General features: G+C 51.9%; 2 protein-coding genes across 4 annotated transcripts; one reads left to right on the forward strand and one right to left on the reverse strand.

The window, feature by feature from the left end:
- Window positions 1-4,769: 4,769 nt before the first annotated feature.
- Window positions 4,770-12,755, forward strand: CD72 (CD72 molecule). 3 transcript variants are annotated; one of them, XM_027039385.2, is made up of 9 exons: window positions 4,770-4,995; window positions 5,090-5,197; window positions 5,816-5,911; window positions 6,534-6,623; window positions 6,956-7,291; window positions 10,170-10,312; window positions 10,945-11,063; window positions 11,988-12,134; window positions 12,413-12,755. In XM_027039385.2, exons 1-8 carry the CDS (start codon window positions 4,914-4,916, stop codon window positions 12,127-12,129), a joined length of 1,116 nt encoding a protein of 371 aa, XP_026895186.1. In that variant the 5' UTR covers window positions 4,770-4,913; the 3' UTR covers window positions 12,130-12,134; window positions 12,413-12,755. The 3 variants fall into 3 exon arrangements, with proteins under 3 accessions (XP_026895186.1, XP_026895188.1, XP_026895183.1); XM_027039387.2 differs by lacking the exon at window positions 6,534-6,623; XM_027039382.2 differs by lacking the exons at window positions 4,770-4,995; window positions 5,090-5,197 and having other exon boundaries at window positions 5,548-5,911.
- On the reverse strand, window positions 12,704-18,056 carry TESK1 (testis associated actin remodelling kinase 1). The gene is made up of 10 exons (XM_027039381.2): window positions 16,809-18,056; window positions 16,554-16,675; window positions 16,376-16,424; window positions 15,724-15,870; window positions 15,306-15,388; window positions 15,047-15,137; window positions 14,709-14,792; window positions 14,488-14,577; window positions 14,233-14,347; window positions 12,704-13,884 (listed from the first exon to the last, which is right to left on the reverse strand). Exons 1-10 carry the CDS (start codon window positions 17,025-17,027, stop codon window positions 12,998-13,000), a joined length of 1,887 nt encoding a protein of 628 aa, XP_026895182.1. The 5' UTR covers window positions 17,028-18,056; the 3' UTR covers window positions 12,704-12,997.
- Window positions 18,057-19,876: the final 1,820 nt, after the last annotated feature.

The following is a 19,876-nucleotide window of genomic DNA, read 5'->3' on the forward strand; positions in this document are numbered from 1 at the left end:
GAATACATTTGTCAAAACTCATAGGATTGTACACTTAATACTGATAAAATTTATTGCGTGTCAATTACAATACAGTAAAGCTGGTTTTAAAAAAGAACAAAATTATAGTATTTACAAAATTTAAATGCTTAATGAAAAAATAGTGTAATACTGGATGCCATCTCAATTGCCCTGTATCATATATGCCCCAAATGCTATAAAGATAGCAAGCTTGAGAGAGAGAGAGAGAGAGAGAGAAAGGGGAGTACTTATTTCAATAGATTACAAAAAGAACAAGAAACCAAAAATAAGCAGGAAATGTCAAAAGCTGACATGAATGAAATGGAGAACCAACAAAAATACTAAAGAGCATACACTTTAAAAAGTTCTTTAAAAGGGCTAATAAAGGGGCGCCTGGGTGGCTCAGTCGGTTGAGCTTCTGACTTCAGCTCAGGTCATGATCTCGAGGTATGTGAGTTCGAGCCCCAAGTCAGGCTCTGTGCTGAGAGCTCGGAGCCTGGAGTTGGCTTCAGATTCTGTGTCTCCCTCTCTCTCTGCTCCTCCCCCATTCATGCTCTGTTTCTCTCTCTGTCAAAAATAATTAAACATTAAAAAAAAAATAAATAAAAGAGCTAATAAACCTCTTACAAGCATGCACACACACACAAAGAAAAAAGGAGTAAAAATAGACAATATTAGTTAGAAGAAAGAATTAAAGAATTGTAAAAAGGTGCAACTTAAAATTCCTCATCAGGGCACCTGGGTGGCCCAATCAGTTGGGCGGCTGACTTCAGCTCAGGTCATGATCTTGCAGCTTGTGAGTACAAGCCCTGCGTAGGGCTCTGTGCTGACAGCTCAGAGCCTGGAGCCTGCTTCACATTCTAGGTCTCCTTCTCTCTCTCCCCCTCCCCCGCTCATGCTCTGTCTCTCTCAAAAATAAATAAACATTAAAAATAATAATAATAAATAAAATTCCTCATCAGCTAACTTGAAAATTTAGAGGTAATAGATACATTTTAGGAAAAATGTAAATTACTAAAATTGGCCCAAGAGAAAGAAGAAAGCTTGAATAGCTCAACTTATCTTAGAAAAGACTAGAATAAAAAGGTGATTATAGGCCTACTTTTAGAAAAGATTGCATTCAAATGACACCAGAACTAAGTTTTATCTATTCTTAAATAATGATAGCTTCCATGCCATTTAATTTAGTCAAAACTATATGAAAAGAAGAAAAGCTCCCATATTTAATAGTTAGAGCCAGCTTAATTTAATATAGTTCCTTATAAAAATTCTATGTAAAAATGAAAAAGAGGAAAACTGCTGAAATATAATGAAGGCTTTTTACTAAAACTTAACAGCAAACATTGTTCCCAAGGGTGAAATACTAAAACCACTTCCATTAAAATAAACATTTAGTGGGGCACCTGGGTGGCTCAGTTGGTTGAGTGTCTGACTTTGGCTCAGGTCATGATCTCACAGTTTGTGAGTTTGAGCCCTGCGTCGGGCTCTGTGCTGACAGCTCAGAGCCTGGACCCTCCTTCGGATTCTGTGTCTCCCTCTCTCTCTGCCCCTCCCCTACTCACGCTCTGTCTCTCTCTCTCAAAAATAAATAAACATTAAAAAAAAAAAAACCATTTAGACAGAGATGCCTGTTATTATTCTTATTATTTAACATATCTTGGATGTTTTTACTAAATGCAGTAAGTCCTTAACCACATTTACATTTTTGTCAAGTAAAGTAACATATTCACAGATTCTGGGGATTAAAGTGTGAACATTTTGGAGAAGCCATTATTCTGCCTACCATGCTCTGTCTATAAATTAGAGCCTCCCAGAGCCAGTGGACTAAAGTAATGAAGTTGGATACAACCTGGTTTTCAGGGTCTCAGAAGCCTTCCTTGACTTCTTGATGTGGGCTGGACTTCACCAAAATTTATACAGATGAGCCCCTTTCCACACAGCAAATTCCTCATTTGCTGTCCTCATCGCTGGGCTGCCTCCTGTTATCTACCTTTACAACCGAGTCCCTGTAACAAACAATGGAGAGGCCAGGAGAGAGCAAGAAATGGGCTTTGGTGTCTGTGCTCATATGATATAATGGTTATGGAAAAGCTGAAATGCACAGCAGTGGCTTCTCAGCTCTTAAAAGGCCCCAGGCTCTCCTGACATTTGGGCAAGTGGAGGCACAGTACGAGTTTCAGGCGTCCTTTCTGATATCCAATCTTGAAAGGTAATGTGAATGTCAATATTGCAAAGACACATGTGGGGAAGAAGGATCCCTCTCTCACACCCTATTCACAAAAGAAGGCATCGGAAGGGAAAGCAGAACGTCATAAGGAGATGTGTAACCATCCCCACAAGAGCTAAGGAGGACAGAGACACAGACCAAGACTGCTTAAGTTGTCTATGCCATTGTGGATGTGCAGTTTAGCTCACTCCAGGTGCATTTGGGGACCTTCTCTCTTGAAGCCTCTCCAAGGTCCCATTTAGGCATATCCATTGGTTCTTTTTTTGAGCACATACTGGAAACTTGGTTTGGTATTTCACCTGGCCTCCAGGCCTTGCTCGCTTGTGTATTGGTTCTGAAAACAGGGATATTATCTATAGTTTATTGAATTCCTGCAGATGTTCCTGCAAAACGGATCTATGTACACACTGCCCCGCCCCCATACACCACAGATACAAGTACCCTGACAGCCCCCACCCACCCATGCCACCAGCTGCTCTATGTGCTCCCACTCACTCTCTTAGGCCCCACAGGCCCCCAGGGAGCCACCAACACACACTGTCCTCTGTTATCTGGAGGAGGTCCTGATAGGGTGACTGGGGGAGGGGACAAGGTTGTTGGAAACTTTAGTTAAGCAAGGACGGTTAACAGCTGCAGGGACACCTTAGGAAACAGTGAGTCTTAAAAAAGAAATACTTCTATAATCTGTCCCCATCACCTTTTAAGACTTTTCTGAAAATGGCCTCTCATTCCCTGCCATGGAAAAAAATAACAGCTCTCACAGGCACCCTTCAGCCCACAGAATCCTCAGAACTTCGTCCTCCCAGCAGCCCTTGACATAGATGCTCACCTCACACAGATACCCCCACATCCTGCAAAGACCCGGGGATGCATGTACACACGTGCACACTCACACACAGGCAATATGCCTGCCTCTCCTCAGGTGACAAACGTGTTTTTCTACCTCAGTCGGCCCTTTGTGTGGGTGGGCTGTGGGGTGCTATTGGGCAGAGCTCTCAACAGACCCATAGGGCCCATCACAGCACTCCTCCACACACTACTAGTCATACACTACGGCTGTTAGCGTGTGGTGAGGACCTCCTTCCCCTTCCTTTTTCCTCCCCACAGAGGTGGCAGTGTGTGAAGAGGTTCTGTGGGGGCAGATGTCACCCACTGCAAGTGGGTTTTTTCCCACCTACATACCTTGTCTTGTTCCAGCTTCTTCCCACCTGTGGAAGTAAGCCCTTTGGGGTCACATCCTGGTAAAAGAACATTAGGGAGCACCTTTGAACTACTGTTCGACAGCCCCTCCTCCCCCACTGGTCTCCCTCTCAGCTAGGCCCTTGGCACCCATGAGGGCCTCCCAGCCCCTGCTCTTCTCCCACGAATGCCCCCTTTTTCCTTGGGGCTGGGTGTAAAGGGACAATGTTGAGACTCTTCTTTAAAGGAAGACCTTTAGAAGGAAAGTAAGAGAAAAAAACTAAAACCAAAACAAGAAAATATCAAAACCTCAGGTTCAGAGTCCGTGCACTCAGGACCCAGCCGTGCTTTGTTTCCCTGCCTCCCTTCTGAGAGAAGCTGCCGCCCTTCTTCACCGCCACACTACTCCTTTGTTCACCTGCTCCCTGACCCCCCACAAGGGAGTATATATGGTCCGTGCTGCAGGCTTTTCCCAAAGTCCACAAGCTGTGGGTTGTCCCTCATCCTCACCCCCAGCCCAGGCCTATCCCCAAGCTTCTGCCTCCTGGACTCAGCTTGCTGGATCCAGCTCAGATGTCCCAAGTCCAGCAGGGGGCAAGACGGATGGGGAAGGGGCTGATTGGCCAAACATGTAGTCAGAAGGGAACAAGGGTCCAGAAGGCCAGGGAGAGTTTGTGAAGAGGGAGTCTGGGGGAATTTATAGAAGAGAAGCAGTGTGGCCCCAGATCCTCTGCATCCTCCAAAGGGCTGCCACATTCTCAGGAAGGGCTTTGGAGTGAGAACCTTCCTATGTGTGAGATCCTCAGAAGCCCTGTAGGACTACAGCTGGAGGGGAGCTGAGTCTACCCTGAAAGCCCCCAAACTGATAAGGAAATGAGCCCCACCAAATCAAGGGCCTCTTTCGGGGAACCTACATCTGCTAGGAACCGCAGGATGAGGAGGAGCATGGGCTCCAAAGTAGGATACCCCGGTGTGATGGAGAGGATGGAGTTCCATTCTGGAGCAATGACTGGGGACATCTTCTGTGTTTAGTTGGGCACAAAAGAGCTCTGACAACACATAGACAAGCCCGTGCACAGAGCAGTCAAGAGAAGAGCATGGGGCAAATCAGGGTAGATGATCAGGAGGATAGGCATTTAGAGCCCAGTACTGCCAAAATGGGTCTGGGATGCATGCAGGGGGAGCACAGGCAGGACACAGGGACAGGCCTGAGTAGTGAGCCCTGACACCTCCAGCCTCTACCCACATGTTCTGGACCTCAGTTTCCCAGGTTGTCCCTCTGGCAGAGGCTTAGGGATGCCATCTGCTTCACTGAACCCATCTGTCTGAGACTTGCTCACATCTTCCTCTTTTGTAACTGGAAGTCACAGGGTAAAGCACTAAGCTGTGCAGTCACCGAAGGAACACAGAGCCTAAGAGTGTGAAGGGACAGAGGGGAGAGTGTCAAGGGAAGCTTGGGGCCAGTGGAAGAAGGGGGAGAAGGGTGGGAGCAGAGGTGCTCAGGGCCATGGCTGAGGCCATCACCTATGCAGACCTGCGGTTTGTGAAGGCTCCCCTGAAGAAGAGCGTCTCCAGCCGGTCAGGACAGGGTAAGGGTGGAAGAAGCATCTCCTTGATTTTGCAACCTTATGCTCCCTCATGACTCTACCCCACCTCCACCTTTTCTCTCCTCTCCTGCCCCAGAGGCTGATGAGGATGAGGAACTCACCTACGAGAATGTACAAGTGCCCTCAGTCTCAGTCTCAGGTGGGCCCTTGAGCTTGGCCTCTTCTGGAGTAGGGGACAAAGCAGGTAGGGAAAGCTCAGAGCCTGTCTGTTTGGCGGGGGGTGGGGGGGGGTGGGGGGGGGTGGGGTAGGGGGGTGAGGAGAGCTGTGTCTCGAGCTGCAAGTCCACAGTATTCTTGGAGGTGGGGGGAACAACACCCTTGGAAAAGGAGGGGGTGCTTAGGAAAGAGAATACTGAACACTGGATAAATGGGAGCCAGGGAAAAATAAAGCTCCCCGGGGGCAAGGTGGAGACAAGGGATCCGGGGAGGGGTCAGGGCAGCCCTGTGGGGAGAGGAGTTCGAATAGGAAGTGTGGAGTCAAGGGACAGAGAAGAGAGGGCAGGGGAGGGGGATGGACGCGCTTCCAGGAAGAGGATTTGGGGCAGGCCGATGGGGGGGTGGGGGTGGGGTGGAGAAGGCTGCGGAAAACATAAGGGGAGACCCAGGAGGGAGAGGAGGGGATCCCCGGGGAGAGGCTATAGTAAGACCCAGGAGAGACACAAGAATCCTGGGGGGAGAGGCAGAACTCCAGAGAATGCTAAGCGTGTCCCAGAGTACTCTAGCGTGTCGCTGAAGGCTTCTCGGCGCGATGGAGAAGGAGAGGGTGGAAAGAAAGGAATTTCCCGGGGCTTCCCATCTTCAGACTGGAGTAGCCACCGGTCCGCAGGGCTCCAGGCGGAGCAGCCAACTGCGTCCTGGAGCTCCGTGGCGTCACCAGCTGCCGGGAGGATTCTCACTGGTGAGTACGGAGCCCTCCCCACCTGCGCGCCCCGCCCTCCCCGCGCCGCAGGGTTCGCGCTCGGGCACGCGGCTGGGCCTCCCGCTGGGCGGCCGCCCCCACATCACCCACCCGGCGCTGCCGCCCCGGGAGGTGATAGCGAAGTGAAGTGCTGGCGGGGTCCCAGCTGGGCTGGTGCCCTGTCCGGCGGTGTGCAGGTCTGGTACCAAGAGTTTGCCGGAACAGCCCTCCGGACTGCGCGGGCAGCCCCGAGACCCCCTTTCCCGGCCTTTTCACCCCCAATATCCACATATATCTTTCCCACAGGTTGACCTAGATCCTCCCGTCTCCCCCCGTTACGATGGTCCCCACTCCTATATCCCCGTCCTCTGTCTCCGTCTGAGATTTAGTTCCCATCTTACCAGCGACACGCCCCTCAATCCTTACCAGCAGCAATCCCAGCCCTTATTCTGGAACATCTTCCCTCGCTACCTGCGGAAACCCACTACCCGACAAAACCCACCATGCCTGCACCACGTCCTCTGAGGGATGCCCTTTCCTATGAATACCACCCACCCAGCCAGCCCCTCAGGCTATAGACTTTCGTGGGGGTCTCTGCCCTTCATCCCACTGTCTCCCTAAGGCCGCGCAGCCTGCACGCTGTACCTCTTTCTTGGCCTGCTCCTCGCCTGCCTGCTGTTAGGGGTGGCCGCCATCTGCCTGGGAGTGCGCTGTGAGTATGGCCGTCTCCCCTTTCCCACTTACCCCAAGCAATTTTCTCCCCTACTGTCTCCAGCGGCTGCCCTTCTCTGGGCAGGGCCCCCAGTCACCACCACCTCCTTAGCTTTTGGTCTGGTTTCCAGCCAGGTCTGTTTTAGAGTGCCGTGTCTTCCTAAATTGTCCTTACCTGATCCAGTACTTCCTTAAGCTTTAGGCAGTCAGATCCTATATTTCAGCCTGTTATGCAAAAATTTGCAAGAGCAGACAAAAGACTGATGCTGAAGTCTCAGGGCACCAGAGCATGGCTGAGGAAGATGTCCTCCAAATCTCATTATGGCTGAACAGATCTGCAGGTATCTCAGCAGCTCCAGCAGATGAACAGTGTTCTGGAAGCCACTAACAGCAGCCTGAGGCAGCAGCTCCACCTAAAGATAACCCAGCTGGGGAAGAGGGAAGAGGATCTGCAGGGGTCCAAGAGGGAACTAGCCCTGAGTCAGGAAGCACTACAGGAGGAACAGAGGGTTCACCAGGCTACCCAAGAGCAGTTACAGGCCTGCCAGTCTGACAGGGAGAAGACCAAGGAGGCCTTGCAAAGTGAGGAGGTGCAGAGGAGGAACTTGGAGCAGAGGCTAAGCCGGATGAAGGATACAATGAAGCCCTTGTTCACATGCCCCTTATCAGGTATCTGCTCTGGGAGAGGAAAGATGGGAGGGTGTGCGTGAGGGACAGATTGAAATGAGGACACACTCGTGGCAGGGGCAGGATCTATGTATCAGGGGCCGTATTAAGTTGTTGAGGAAAGGGGTCGTAAATCAGAGTGGTGGCTGACACAAGCTGTGCAGCCTTGGCTAACAGAGAGGAGGATCAAGTTGCATACTGGATTTAGGGCGACTCACCCAGCTCTAAGGCAGATCCTCCAGGAGAGGAGGGTGGCAGCCAGCAATGCAGATCTCACTGTCCAAAGCACCAAACTCAGGTCTCATGTGGTTTGATATCAGAGATAAAGATCTGGGAACCCCCTGAATTTGGATGTGAAACTGGTTGTTTGCACATTTTTCTAAAGAGAGGGTCTATAGCTTTATTTCTCACTACATCTGAGATTCCTCAAAGGTTAAGAATTAGTGATTGATGAGGCGCGGTGGGGCAAAGTAGCTGAAGCTCTCAAGTGTGGGTGGCACTCACAATGAGGTGGGGGTGGGTAATGTGGGGTAGGGAACTGGGGTGGAGTGTTCATCTATTTTGAAGGCAGGAGCCCAGGCAGTGTGTGGGGGTGAGGGAGGGGGCCACATAAAAGGAGAGAGGCGGTGCAAAAAGCAGGCTGAGATTAGAGGTGCCAGGGCCAAGGCAACTGGAATGTTCACGGACTGGTGACCTATGGTCCAGGTTAGGCTCTGTCTAGTTTAGGGGGCATCTGGATAACTCCCCCAAGGCTTAAGATAGTAAGATCATGTGCAGACACACCCAGTCCTCATTTCTTTAGCCTTCTTATTCTCTATGACTCTCAGTTCCGTGCAGTGCTGTCACCCGTTCCCTCAGCTACACCCTAGGTCCCAGCATCCTAAACTGCTCTTCCACTAAAAGGCTGGTTTCCGATCTCAACTCCAAGATCTGTTTTTTGTTTGTTGTTTGTTTGTTTTAAGGTTTATTTATTTATTTTGAGAGAGAGAGAGAGAGTTCGAGCAGGGGAGGGGCAGAGAGAGAGAGGGAGACAGAGAATCTCAAGCAGGCTCTGCCCTGTCAGCACAGAGCCAGATGTGGGACTCAATCTCACGAATTGTGAGATCATGAGCTGAGCTGAAGTCAATAGACTCTTAACTGACTGAGCCACCCAGGTGTCTCTTTATGTATGTATGTATGCATGTATTACTGATGTAATCGCTACCCCCTATGCGTGGCTTGCACTCACGACCCTGAGAGCAAAAGTTGCATGCTCTTCCAACTGAGCCCGCCAGGCCCAGGCTCTCCTTCAGACCTCCACTCTGACCACACCCACCTCCTCCAAGCTTTCCCTACACGTCTTTAACCTCATTGAGGCCTCTAACCCACTATCTCTCCTGTTTTCTTTGCATCAGCTGGCACTTCTCTATCCATCACTTGAACCACTCGCTTCTTTGTTCCTTTACACCTTCTGGTGCACCAGAGTTGATCACCTGATGAACTCAAGTGCCCACCTGGCGCATGCCTGCACCCACGTGTGCCATATTGTGCGGTCATTCTGCTTGGTGCCACCAGAACTCTAGTCTCCATCCCAGCCGGTCCCTCAATGCTGCCTGGCAGCTGTGCAGTGGTGGCTTGCCCTCCACGATAGCTCCTTACCCCACCACCTTCTCTGTCACTTTCAGCAGAAAGTGCCCGAGAGTCAAGTGCCCGACTCCGGCGGAGGAACTCCCTCCATTTTCCACCCCTGCATCTATACTTTCATTCACATTTTTGCCCACCCCCATCTTCTGCAACGATAACTGTGGCAGCTTGCTGCACTGTTTTTCCTAAACATCCCTCCACACCTCCCTCCCCCATCCACGTTTCATGTTGCAGCCGGGGTGATCCTTTAAAAACAAAAATCTGATCATGCCATTCCAGTTAATTAATTACATCAAAAGTTATGCAATAAATACTATATGTCCAGTGCTGTGACCAAGCACTTGGGATACAGCCAGTGAACAAAACTCCTCTATGTAAAACCCCATGTTGACTTATTCTTCCTTGTAATATAAAAGTCCTTCACCTGGCTACCAAGGTCTCTGCCTACTTTTCAGCATGACCCTTATCCTCTCAGCCTCTTCCATGGTGGCCACACTGACTTTTTATTCCTTTTAGTTGCCATGGGACAGAAATGCAAGAGAGTAGCTAGGTGGGGACATGAGAAAATGTAGACAGAAGAGAGGGAGCAAGTGGGGAAGGAATGATCTTTGAGTGATGGAGGTAGGACTCATGGAACAAAGCTGTTGAAGAAAGAGGGATGTTTATTTCTTATGATCAGGAACAGAGGAGCAGGGAAGAGACAAATTTTGGGGTGGAAGAGAAGGAAATGGAGAGAGTTCACATCAAGTGTCTGACAATTTCAGCAGAACAGGAACGAAGGTTATTACTTGTGGAAGAGTGGGGAGGAAAGGGGAGGTGGCTAGCAGCTTGAGGGGTATGGGAAAGTTTTGAATATGCAGTGAGGAATGCTTAAGGACCCACTGAGATGAATTAGAGCCTACTGAACACTTATGGGGGGCCCAGGTGAGGTTAGCCAAGGTGTAGGGGGGAGACTGCAATCATTCAGAAATCGGTAGTAGTACCATGAGCCCTATGAAAATAAAGCTCCCAGCCTGTTAAGGAGTGATGTTGTTGAATACCAAAGGCTTTTCCTAAATGTGTGTAGGAATGGAATTACTAGGGAGGCCGAAGAAAGAAAGATCGCAAAGATCAAGTGTTAGAAGTCAGTAAAGGTGCCGAGATTAGACTGAGGGGGACACTGTGAGCAACCAGGTCGCAGAGTCCTCACTTTCATCCCAAATGGGGAGATCTCCCTCTTGGGTTTGGGCTGTGCTGTCACATTCTTTCTGGTTTTTAGATACCTGCTGTCCCTCAGGATGGATACTGAGTGAGAAGAGTTGCTTTTACATCTCACTTACTGCAAGAACTTGGGATGAGAGCCAAAACCACTGTAAATCTCTGTCCTCTGACCTGGCCACCTTCAATGACATTTATTACTCAGTAAGCATACCCTCATTCACAGACCGTAGTGGGTAGAGGGATCTATGCCGTCAGTTAGGAATGGCAGTGCACACGTGGCACGCGTTCTTTTTCCGTGCAGCTTCTCAGCACAGTGCTTGAGGTGGCCCCTACCAACTGACTGGAGGTGGCATGAGAGTTGAAGCTTATGAACCATCTTTACTTTAACCTGTTTCTCATCTCAGCTTTCTGCTCAGCTCTCAGTGCTGCTTAGTAGCTTCTTTGACTCTCATGGAATTTCAGGCAGAGAGGTCCCAAACTGGTGGGCTGGATTGAAGGGACTGGCTCCTTGTGAACAGAGCAGCTCATGGAATGACTCCCCTTCAAAGGCTGGCAGAAATTCTTACCCAGCTGGGAGGTGAACTGAAGGGTGAGCCTCCATCTGCATGGTGGCTTGAAGGCTGCAGGGATAGGTCACTGATGAGCTGATGTCATGCACCAGTCAGACACAGTCCTCTTGGTCAAAGCTCATAGGGCTCCCTGTAGTGTTCATTTTCTTCCACTGGCCCATTCCCTCCCCTACCTCCCCTTGCCCCCCCCCCCCCCCCCGCCACATATTGGAATATTTCTCATCATTTTCCACATACCTCTCATCTCTTTGAATCTCCCCTCAGGGTAATTATCTCAACAATGCGAGGAAGATGTTGACAGAAGTTAATCCTCCTGGTTCATTTTGGGCTATCTCCAACTATATTAAGATGTGGCAGCAGGCTGATAGTAAAAAATCCTCTGGGTAAGTCTGTTAGGATTCCTGGGCATGTCCAACTCCATAATTCCTTCATAAAGACATGGTATTGAGATTCCTCTCCAGTTTCTGCTCCCAAAACTCTTTCATAAGTCAATATTGTAATTGCCTATTTGTGCATTTTCGTTACTTAATAACTTCTTAGGACAGTCTTATTCTCTGTCCCCTCCCCGGTACCTAGCAGTCCCTGGCACTTTTTTTTTTTTTTTTTCAAGTTACTAGGTGGGGACCTTTTTTTTTTTTTTTTAAGTTTATTTATTTGTGAAAGAGAGAGAGAGAGAGAGAGAGAACCCCAAGTAGGTTCTGCACTGTCAGCACAGAGCTAGATGTGGGGCTTTGAACCCACAAACCATGAGACCATAACCTGGGCTGAAGTTGGATCTTAACCGACTGAGCCACCCAGGCGCCCTTAAGTTACTGGGTTGGGACCTATGTCGTCTTTCTCTCAGAGGAAGAAGGTGAGGCTTTAGCTAGGACTTCACAGCTGATGAACCCTGGCATCTAACTTCCCATCCCTTGACAAGGCTACCGAAACTGAGGTGGCACTTTCTCCGTCAGGACCACTTGGCACTAGAGTTGCCCCAGGAAGTAAGGGAGCAGTGGGATAACTTTGAAGATCAACTCCAGGGACCCTGAAACAGGGTAGTCATCATCCACGTTCCCTAACTGGGGTTTCCATCTTTAACATCTTGGGTGATTTTTCCCTCCCCTGGTCCTAAAGCCTCTTCGGGTTGGAAAAGACATCTGTCCGTGAACCATGCCCAGACGTGGCCTTAGGCAGGCAGGGCAAGCTAGGACTTCATTGTATTTAATGCAGGGCAAGGGGAGAGAAGGGAGTGGGGGTGGGGTGAAATGGGGGGGTGGGGTGGGAGGGGCAGAATTTTATCCCAGTTCTACTTCACCAATCTTTAGGTATTACGGTCGAAGCTCAAGATGTTACAAGGTACAAACCAGTTGGCCAAAGTGGCAGCAGGAGGACTGCACTTCTCATCTTCCCTGCATCTGTGAGATGGCAGCTTTCGGGAATCCAGATAAGGACTACTCTTTGCCCTGAGTTGGGTAAGCACGAGGGATGGGACTGAGGCACGAGAGTTGGGGAGGGAGGAGGGAGAGGATCTCAGAGCAGGGGCTCAGAAGTCAGGGGAAAAACTTATTCCTGAGAGTGACAGTCACCTCCACAGACTTCAGGGCCTTGGTCTGCTTATGTAAGGGGGGGTTGGGCAGGGAAGGCCTGGAACTGGAGGGAGGCTTTTTGGCTGTCTGAGAAGATGGGATGAGCTGGATGAGCATTCTTAATAACAGTGAATGTGGAGCTCACTGATGCTTCACTCTTACAGGTACATGTGCCAACAAGAGCCTGTGCCCCTCACCTGTAACTGCAGCCTGCAGGACCTAAGATCATCTCCCTCCAGTGTTCTTTCACTCTTCTGTGGGCAGTGCCCAGGCAAGGGCTGATCCATGCCCAACACTTCTAGCCAGCCTGCCGCCTGCTTGAAATCCTGTCCCAGAAACTGGACTGTTCCTGGGAAAGTGGGTGAAGAAGTCTCTAGAAGAGATTTTGGCCTCCCCAAGAACTTCCCATAGTGGAATTGGGGGCGGGGTGGAGGAGGGCGCATGGGCTGAGTGGATAGGGGCAGCCCGGAGCCAGCCAGGCAGTTTTATTGAAATATTTTTAAATAATTTGCACGTGTTAGTCTCATGTGTCAGCAATGCTTTGTCTGGTTCAGTGATTGCCCACGGGAGAGCAAGCCCAGGGGCTAGATAGGAAATGTTCTGTCCCTTGAGTCCATGCTGAGGTTCCCCTACATGGGGAGAAGAGCCGGTGAGCCCATTTGGGGCTGGCACTGTCCAATATGTGTGCTCTGTCCTCACAGGGCATCCTGAAGGCCAAGGTTGGAGGCCAGAGACCACAGGCTCTACTGCTAAGAGCGTGCCCCAGGCAGCTGCAGGCCGGGTGTGGGAGGCTTGGCATGGTGCCCTCGGTGGCAGAGGAGACTGCCCGCCTCACAGTTCAGGTTGCGGTAGCGGGCAACAGCTGGTGTGGGGCGGGGGCACATGGACAGGAAGCCAAAGCTGAACGGGCCAAGACAGCAGCCAGGGCAGGGCAGCCCCTCATCAGACTCCCGGGGAGCTGAGGGGGGCGGCGAGGGTTCTGTCCGCTCCAGGGCTGCTGCCCGGGGCAGGCTATGCTGGGCCCGGTTCCAGGGCTCCCCAGCCCAGCCTTGTGGGGAGTTCACCACCACAGCTGGGGGGTTGTTGTTAAGGGTAGGTCCTGATCTAGGGGACCAGGGCTGGGAGGCTGAGGAACAAGTGCTGATGAAGTTGTCTGTGGCTACGGCCAGGGGCAGCTGGGGAGCTGGTCCTGGGGGTTCTGGCTCAGGGCTACTGCCCTCACACTCCATTCTTTCTTCAGCCGAGGGGCCCACAGTGGGGGGGCCAGGACCTGGCAGTGCTGTCTCCATACGTCGGGGAAGTTCAGGGGATGATGGTAGCGAGCGGCAGCGACGGGCAGGTGTCCCAGGCTGGACCAGGGTCTCTGGAGTGGTCACCAAGGGCAGTTGGGTGGAGGGCAGTGGTGATGGTGGTACAAGGGGCAGGGGGGCGACTGGCTTGCTGGGTGTGTCCAACAGCTTGATCTTGCCTCCCCTGAGGTCTTCCCGGAGTGAAAAGGGGTTGACTCGAGTCAGATTGTCCCCCCAGTTGGGGGGTGATTCCGGTGATGGGGGCAGGAAGAGGTCTGACCGGCTTCGGGAAAGCCGGGGGTCTGGCCTAGGAAGTGTGGCAGACGGACCCCCTCTTGAAACAGACCCTGTAGACAGAGAAGTGTGTGGTTACTGTTCTTAGCATTGACCATAGTTCCTTGAGGCCTCATTATTCACCAGGAGGCTGGTGGGACTAGAGCTTACAAAAGGGAGTTCCACTGGGTACTTTGGAAAGGGGGAGATGTCACCTCTAGCCCTCCTTTACCTCTTCTTTCCTCCTTCTCCTTCCTTGGCTCTAGAATTTGAAAATATCTTTTTTTGAGATGTCCTTTCACCACCACCCACCCACAGCCTTCTCAGCTAATAAATACACTTAGTCTTCCCCAGACAATTCCCTCAGTCCTAGGGAAGAGACACAAAAGGACTTATGTTGGGTCAAGGTCATGCTCACTTACTCTGATTGTGTGTCAGGGGAGCCCTGGTGAGGGGGGATGGCTCAGGCAGCTGCTCAAGGATCCATTCCAGGTGCTGGGTGATTTCAGTGAAGGGAGCACGAGTGCTGGGTTCCATCTGATGGGGAGAGAAAGGGGCAGCTTCATTCATTGCTCCAAAAGAGGGTCCCTAAGTTTTCCTCTCACCACCTGGGACAGGAAAGCCTTGCCAGCTGATGGATGTGGGTGGTAGGCAAGGAAAGGGAGTGAGGATCTTACACTGCAGCAGTGGATGGCCAGGAGCAGGAAGGGCAGTGGGCAGTCATCCCCTACCAGGGTCTGGAAAGCAGGCACATCCAGGCCGAAGTCCTGCGGGTACAGAGAAGAGGGGCCTTCAAGTCAGCCTTCCTTGGGTTCTTCTTCTGCCCCCCAGTCAGGACCTCAACCTCCAGAGAACCAGTCTAGAGCTCCTCCTTTTCAAACCTGGAGACATCATTCACCTCAGTACGGGGTAGGTAATCTGGGTCGGCAGGTACTCGTGCAATGAGCTCACAGAGGACAATCCCAAAGGCAAAGACATCAGCCTGGGGGGGGGAGGAGAGAATGTCAGTGGAAGACACTGACAGTTTTCATGTCAGAATTTTGTCAGAATATGTCAGAATCTGGGGGGAAGTCTTGATAGTTTCATGTGTTGGAGGGGTGCCTATGAAGGGGAAGGGAGATCTTGGGGGTCTCCTAAATATTCAGTAGGGCTGTTAAGGAAATTGGGATGGGACCTTATAAAAGTATCTCGAAGGTCTCTGGAAGGCCTTGGGTATCTGAAGGATTGATGTCTTACCTTCTCATCATACAGCTCACCCCGCAACACCTCTGGAGCCATCCAGTATGGGGAACCTACCACAGCCAATGGCTCCTTTCTTGCCCCTTCCCTGCAGGGGTAGGGGCAGAGTGGTCAGAAACAGCTCACTCAGATAACCCCCCTAAACAAAAGGGGATGAGGTCAGCCCCCTCCCCACTCCAAGGGAAATGTCTCTGGAGGCTTCATTTAGATAGGGGCCTTCTAGAAAGTTTAGGGAGCACAGGGGCATTCACCTCACCTATACACAGGAATCTTTTCAGCCAGCCCGAAGTCACCCACAACAGCCGTGAAGCCTTGGTCTTCCCGTCGGATCAGACAGTTCTGGCACACACATAGCATCCCCATACACCCATCACCTTCTGTTCTCTTATCTCCCAATATACACCCCAAAGCCCTGTCACTCCAGAAGAACCCCAACCCTCTCTGATCTACCAGTTCTCTAATGCAGCACAATCTTGCAATTTCATCTATCACTGCAAACATAGGCTGGTAACCAGCCCCTTAGAGCTCCCCTTCACCCCAGTCCCCCGTTCTCCAATGCTTTGCTACCCCAACATCCTAATATGTCTACTATCCACATTCCAACATCCATGGGTCAGATACAGTGTAATAGTTTCAAATCCCCTTTCATGCCTTCATCCACCTGGCCAGCCTACCTTGGATGTTAGGTCTCGGTGGAATACACCTTTGGCATGCAGGTACCGCAGGCCGCGGGCAATGTCCAGAGCCAGGTGGAGCCTGACAGGCCAGGACAGGGGTTCCGGAGAGCTGAGCAGCTGTTCAAGGGTTCCCCCATTCATATACTGGGGCATAATGGGAGCAGAAGGGGAATGAATGTCAAGGTTTCTGCCTGTACTGCAGGTCTCCTACTTATAAGCCAGGGGACACTTAGGAGAATCGCAAAGGTCAGAAGGGTGAGTCTGTGCGCTAGGATCTCCCGCTCATATTCTAGAGCTGTCCTGTCCAAGACCTGTGCAACTATTTAAATTTAAATTAAGTTTAAATAAAATTAAACATTCAGCTCTCCAGTCACACTAGTCATATTTCTACTGCTACCTACCCACATGTACCTACAGAACATTTTCATCACTACAAAAAGTTCTATTGGACAACATTGTTATAGAGCATATAGGGAATGTGACCAACTGAGGCCTTTTATTTGTGGTTAGCCCAAAGGGAAGTTCAGGAAGCCTCCAATGGGAGGAGGTCCTGCTGCCTCTCATTATTCCTCTGTAGATGCATCGGGCGCTGACTCTCTCTCCCCATGGTGATGGTGGGGGGGTCCCCTCCTTCCTGGCCCATCCTCACCTCTGTAAGAGCGTGCAGCTGCCCCTGGTGCACACAGACCCCCATGAACCTGGAAGAGGATGGGGAAGATAGGAGGGTAGGCTGTAAGAACCCAGGCCCCTCTACAGTTCCCACTTTTCCCGCGGGATCTTTCCTCTTCTCCCAGCAAGCTTCTCAGCAAGCGGCTGAGGCCGCTCACCTTAGGATGTTCGGGTGTCGGAGCCGGTTCATCAGCTGCACCTCCCGTAGCGTGTTTCCCCGGTTACTGGGGAGTCTGTTCATTTTCAGCACCATGACTTGCCCTGACTGTCGGTGCCGAACCTGGGGGCGGCATGGGCCGGCGAGTCCCGTGCAGATTCGCCAGGTCGCGAGTGTCGTCCGGGTCTGGGGCCCCTAGTTCCAGCCTCCCGTCTAAGGCTCGGTCCCGCCCCTCTGCCCTCTCTGCTGATCCTACCTTGTAGACCTCAGAGAAGAAGCCGGCCCCGATCTTCTCGGCGCAGTGGAAATCGTCCACGCGCGCCAGGCTGGACACAGCGCTGCGGAGAGCCCGGTAGGAGGAGGGGCGGCCCCGGCCCGGGCCTCCACCCGTGCCCCCCGGCCCCGGGGGCCCCTCCCCCGGCGCCTCACCGGGCCCTGGCCCAGGGCCCCGCAGTGGGGGCCGTTCCCCGGCCATGGCCGGGCCCCCAGCCCCGGCCTGCCTCACATGGCAGGGTCCCCGGGGCCCGGGCAGGCCGCGCTTGCCATGGGCGCGCGCCCAGCCCGATTCGGGACGCAGGGGCTCCCGCCCGGGAGAATGGAAGATCAGCGTAAGATCCTGGGCCCGCCCCCGCCGCGCCGGCTTGCAGGGCCCGGGTAAACGCCGCTCCGCTTCTTTCGGCGCAGGGCCTGGGCCTGGGCCTGGGCCGGGCGGTGGCAGTGGCTCTCCCGGGCGCCGGCGGGCAAGCGGGCGGACTCCCCGCAGGCGGAGGCGGGCTGGCTGGCTGGCGGGCGGCGGCTGCTCCGCTTCGCCGCTGGGGCTCAGGCTCCGCGGCCTGCCAGGGGCGGGGCTGAGCCGGGCCTCCGCTTAACTCCTTCCAGCCCGGCCCACCGGCAGCGGCCACGCCCCCTCAGGTACGCAACCCCTAACCCGTGGCAGCGACACCCTGGGCGAGAGGGTCTGGGACGTCGGGGCCAAATAAGTTCAGGCCCGAGCTAAATAACTGAAGGGAATTATGGGCTGATTGTGCGTCCGCGCAGCTCAAATACCTTTTTAGCTGCCCTGGGTGTCCTTTCTCTCCTCCCACCCTCAGTCCACTGTCTACAGAGAGCCGAGCTCAGGAAGCCGCCGGATTCCTGGGCTCCGTGGGCCAGCAGGGCAGAAAAGTAGACACTTCAGGTCTAGCCACAATCGGAGGTAGCCCAGCAACCTGCCTACCTTTCCGGCCCGCGCTCTGTTCCAGCCTGCCCATTTCCCAGGTCTCGACCCTTACACCCCTGGATTCCCTGACACTTTCTCCCTTCTCGGGCGGTTGTATCGTGAGCCTGTGGCCAGCCCGTCCCTGATGTGGCCCACACCTCCTTACTCCATCCCGCCTCCCTCGAATAAAGTTCAGAGGAAGAGAGGAGTATCCGTCCAGTGACTACCCAGCCTCAACCTCCTACTCTTTCCTCCAAATGACCCTATCTCTCTGCAGAGAAGCCTCCACCTGCCCGGAAGCCCCTCCTTCCGCGAGATCCCACCCCTCGGCAAAACCCCGCCCCTCCAGGAGCCCTTTCCTTCGGAGACCCCTCACTTCCTCAGTGAGACGCCCCCTTCAGAGGGACCTTTCCCCAGTATGATACTGCCACCATCAGTGTGTATCAGAACCCCTCAGTGAGACACCCCTCCTCTGTGTGTTCCTTCCACACAATGAGACCCCACCTCTCAGAGTGACTACACCGGTCATTGTGACCCCCTCCTCTCAACGTGACTCCTCCCCTCAATGTGGCCCAGCGCTTATCAGTGTGACCCCTCTCTGGAGGTTCTGCCCTCCACCTTGTAGGAATCCGGTCTGCCCCCTCAGGCTGGAGGAGGAGCTGCAGTCTGCCTCTTTTAAGTCGGTGCTAAGCCCTGAATGCGCACGCACTGTGCACTCACCGAACCCAACGCTTCCGGTTCTCTGCTGGCTCCTCCCCCCGGGGGTCGGCGAAATAGCCAATTATCGCCAGGGATGAGTGACTACGCTCCATCCGGAGGACGCCTCCCAGGCGAGCGTTTGCGGGCAGCTGTGAGCAGCTTGCCACCTAGCGGCGGAATGGAGGGTGGCGGGAATGAAGCCTGCAGGTCTCGGGAGCGAGAGGGGCTTGAAGAAGGCAGAGTTCTTTAAAAAAAATTCTCAAGTATTGCATTTCTGTTTCTGTGGTAAGATGAAAAGGAAATTAAGGCAAGCACATTCTGCGTCCGTGTGCGTGCTCGCCTTCTAACAGAGTCGTGTCCGGTGTTTATGAGAGTTGGAGCCAAGTTCTATTTAATTGTCCAGGGCTAATGAGAGGAGAAAAAACAGTCTTAGATTATAAACGTTGCCTTAGGGTGGAGAGAAGACCGGATGCTGTCCCGGTGCAGCGTACAGCGGAAGATTTCGCACAGGTTTGGAGACAGAATGGAAGAGATTCACAGCCCTTCTAGAGCCAGTGAAGATAGGCCAGTCTTGAGAACAACCTATGCCTGGGCCTTGTGCATCATAATTCTTCCAGAGGCAATTTGATCTCAGCGAAACAAACTCATTCATCACGTTAATGTTCATTTAACACCCACAACTATTTAATTTGTAAATGTGCTTCCTATAGTTGTATGAGATCTGTAAACACTAGGAATTTATGCATTTTGTTAAAATATTATTATAATAGATAATGTAATTGACATATATCTGACCTTTTATCCAAGTTTGAGAGTTACCGTTGTTGGCGATAGTAATTCCAAGCAGAGGAGCCAGGATCCTGTTTTAGAAAGATCACTGTGGTGGTTGTATGGAGGCAGGGAGACTGATTAGAAAGGAAGTTCTGCTAATGTTCAGTCAGGAGAGGATGAGAGACTGAACTAGGATAGGGATAATAGGGAAGAAGAGGAAACATTCAACCAGTCTGGGAAAACTTGATGATTGATTTAGTATCCGAAGCCAGTCAGGTCAGTGGAGAGAAAGCATCAGCCAGGATCATTTTTAAGTTTGTAGTTTAGATGACTGGTGATATCAACTGAGATAAAGAATCCAGGAGGAAAGGTTGGGTGGGGGAAGTTGGATGTTTGCCTCAAGTAAAGGTGTGATGATAAAGGAAACCATGAATGTGGATGCCATCATCCAAGTAGAGTGTATAGAGGGAGAAGGCTGACAAGAATCCTGGGAATCACCAACATTAAAAGGGTGTGTGGATGAAAAGAATTCCATGAAGGAGACTATGAAGAATCAAGCTGAAAGATAGGAAGAGAATCTAGAGAGGCTGGTGCCATGGAATCCAAGGAATGGGGAATTTAGGGAAAGTGAAATAATGAACAGCATTAAGTAGTAC

Source organism: Acinonyx jubatus, chromosome D4 (genome assembly GCF_027475565.1).
Source record: "Acinonyx jubatus isolate Ajub_Pintada_27869175 chromosome D4, VMU_Ajub_asm_v1.0, whole genome shotgun sequence".
Classification (NCBI taxonomy): domain Eukaryota; kingdom Metazoa; phylum Chordata; class Mammalia; order Carnivora; family Felidae; genus Acinonyx; species Acinonyx jubatus.

Excerpts from the sequence above, each read along its gene's own strand:
- TESK1 (XM_027039381.2), bottom strand. The coding sequence starts at position 17,027 with ATGGCCGGGGAACGGCCCCCACTGCGGGGCCCTGGGCCAGGGCCCGGT. Across the intron at positions 16,676-16,808 it reads TCTTCTCTGAGGTCTACAAG|GTTCGGCACCGACAGTCAGG; the intron begins GTAGGATCAGCA and ends TGCCGCCCCCAG. Across the intron at positions 15,389-15,723 it reads ACCGAGACCTAACATCCAAG|AACTGTCTGATCCGACGGGA; the intron begins GTAGGCTGGCCA and ends TGTGTGTGCCAG.
- CD72 (XM_027039382.2), top strand. The coding sequence starts at position 5,563 with ATGGGGGGGTGGGGGTGGGGTGGAGAAGGCTGCGGAAAACATAAGGGG. Across the intron at positions 5,912-6,533 it reads TGCCGGGAGGATTCTCACTG|GCCGCGCAGCCTGCACGCTG; the intron begins GTGAGTACGGAG and ends TGTCTCCCTAAG. Across the intron at positions 7,292-10,169 it reads GTTCACATGCCCCTTATCAG|ATACCTGCTGTCCCTCAGGA; the intron begins GTATCTGCTCTG and ends TCTGGTTTTTAG.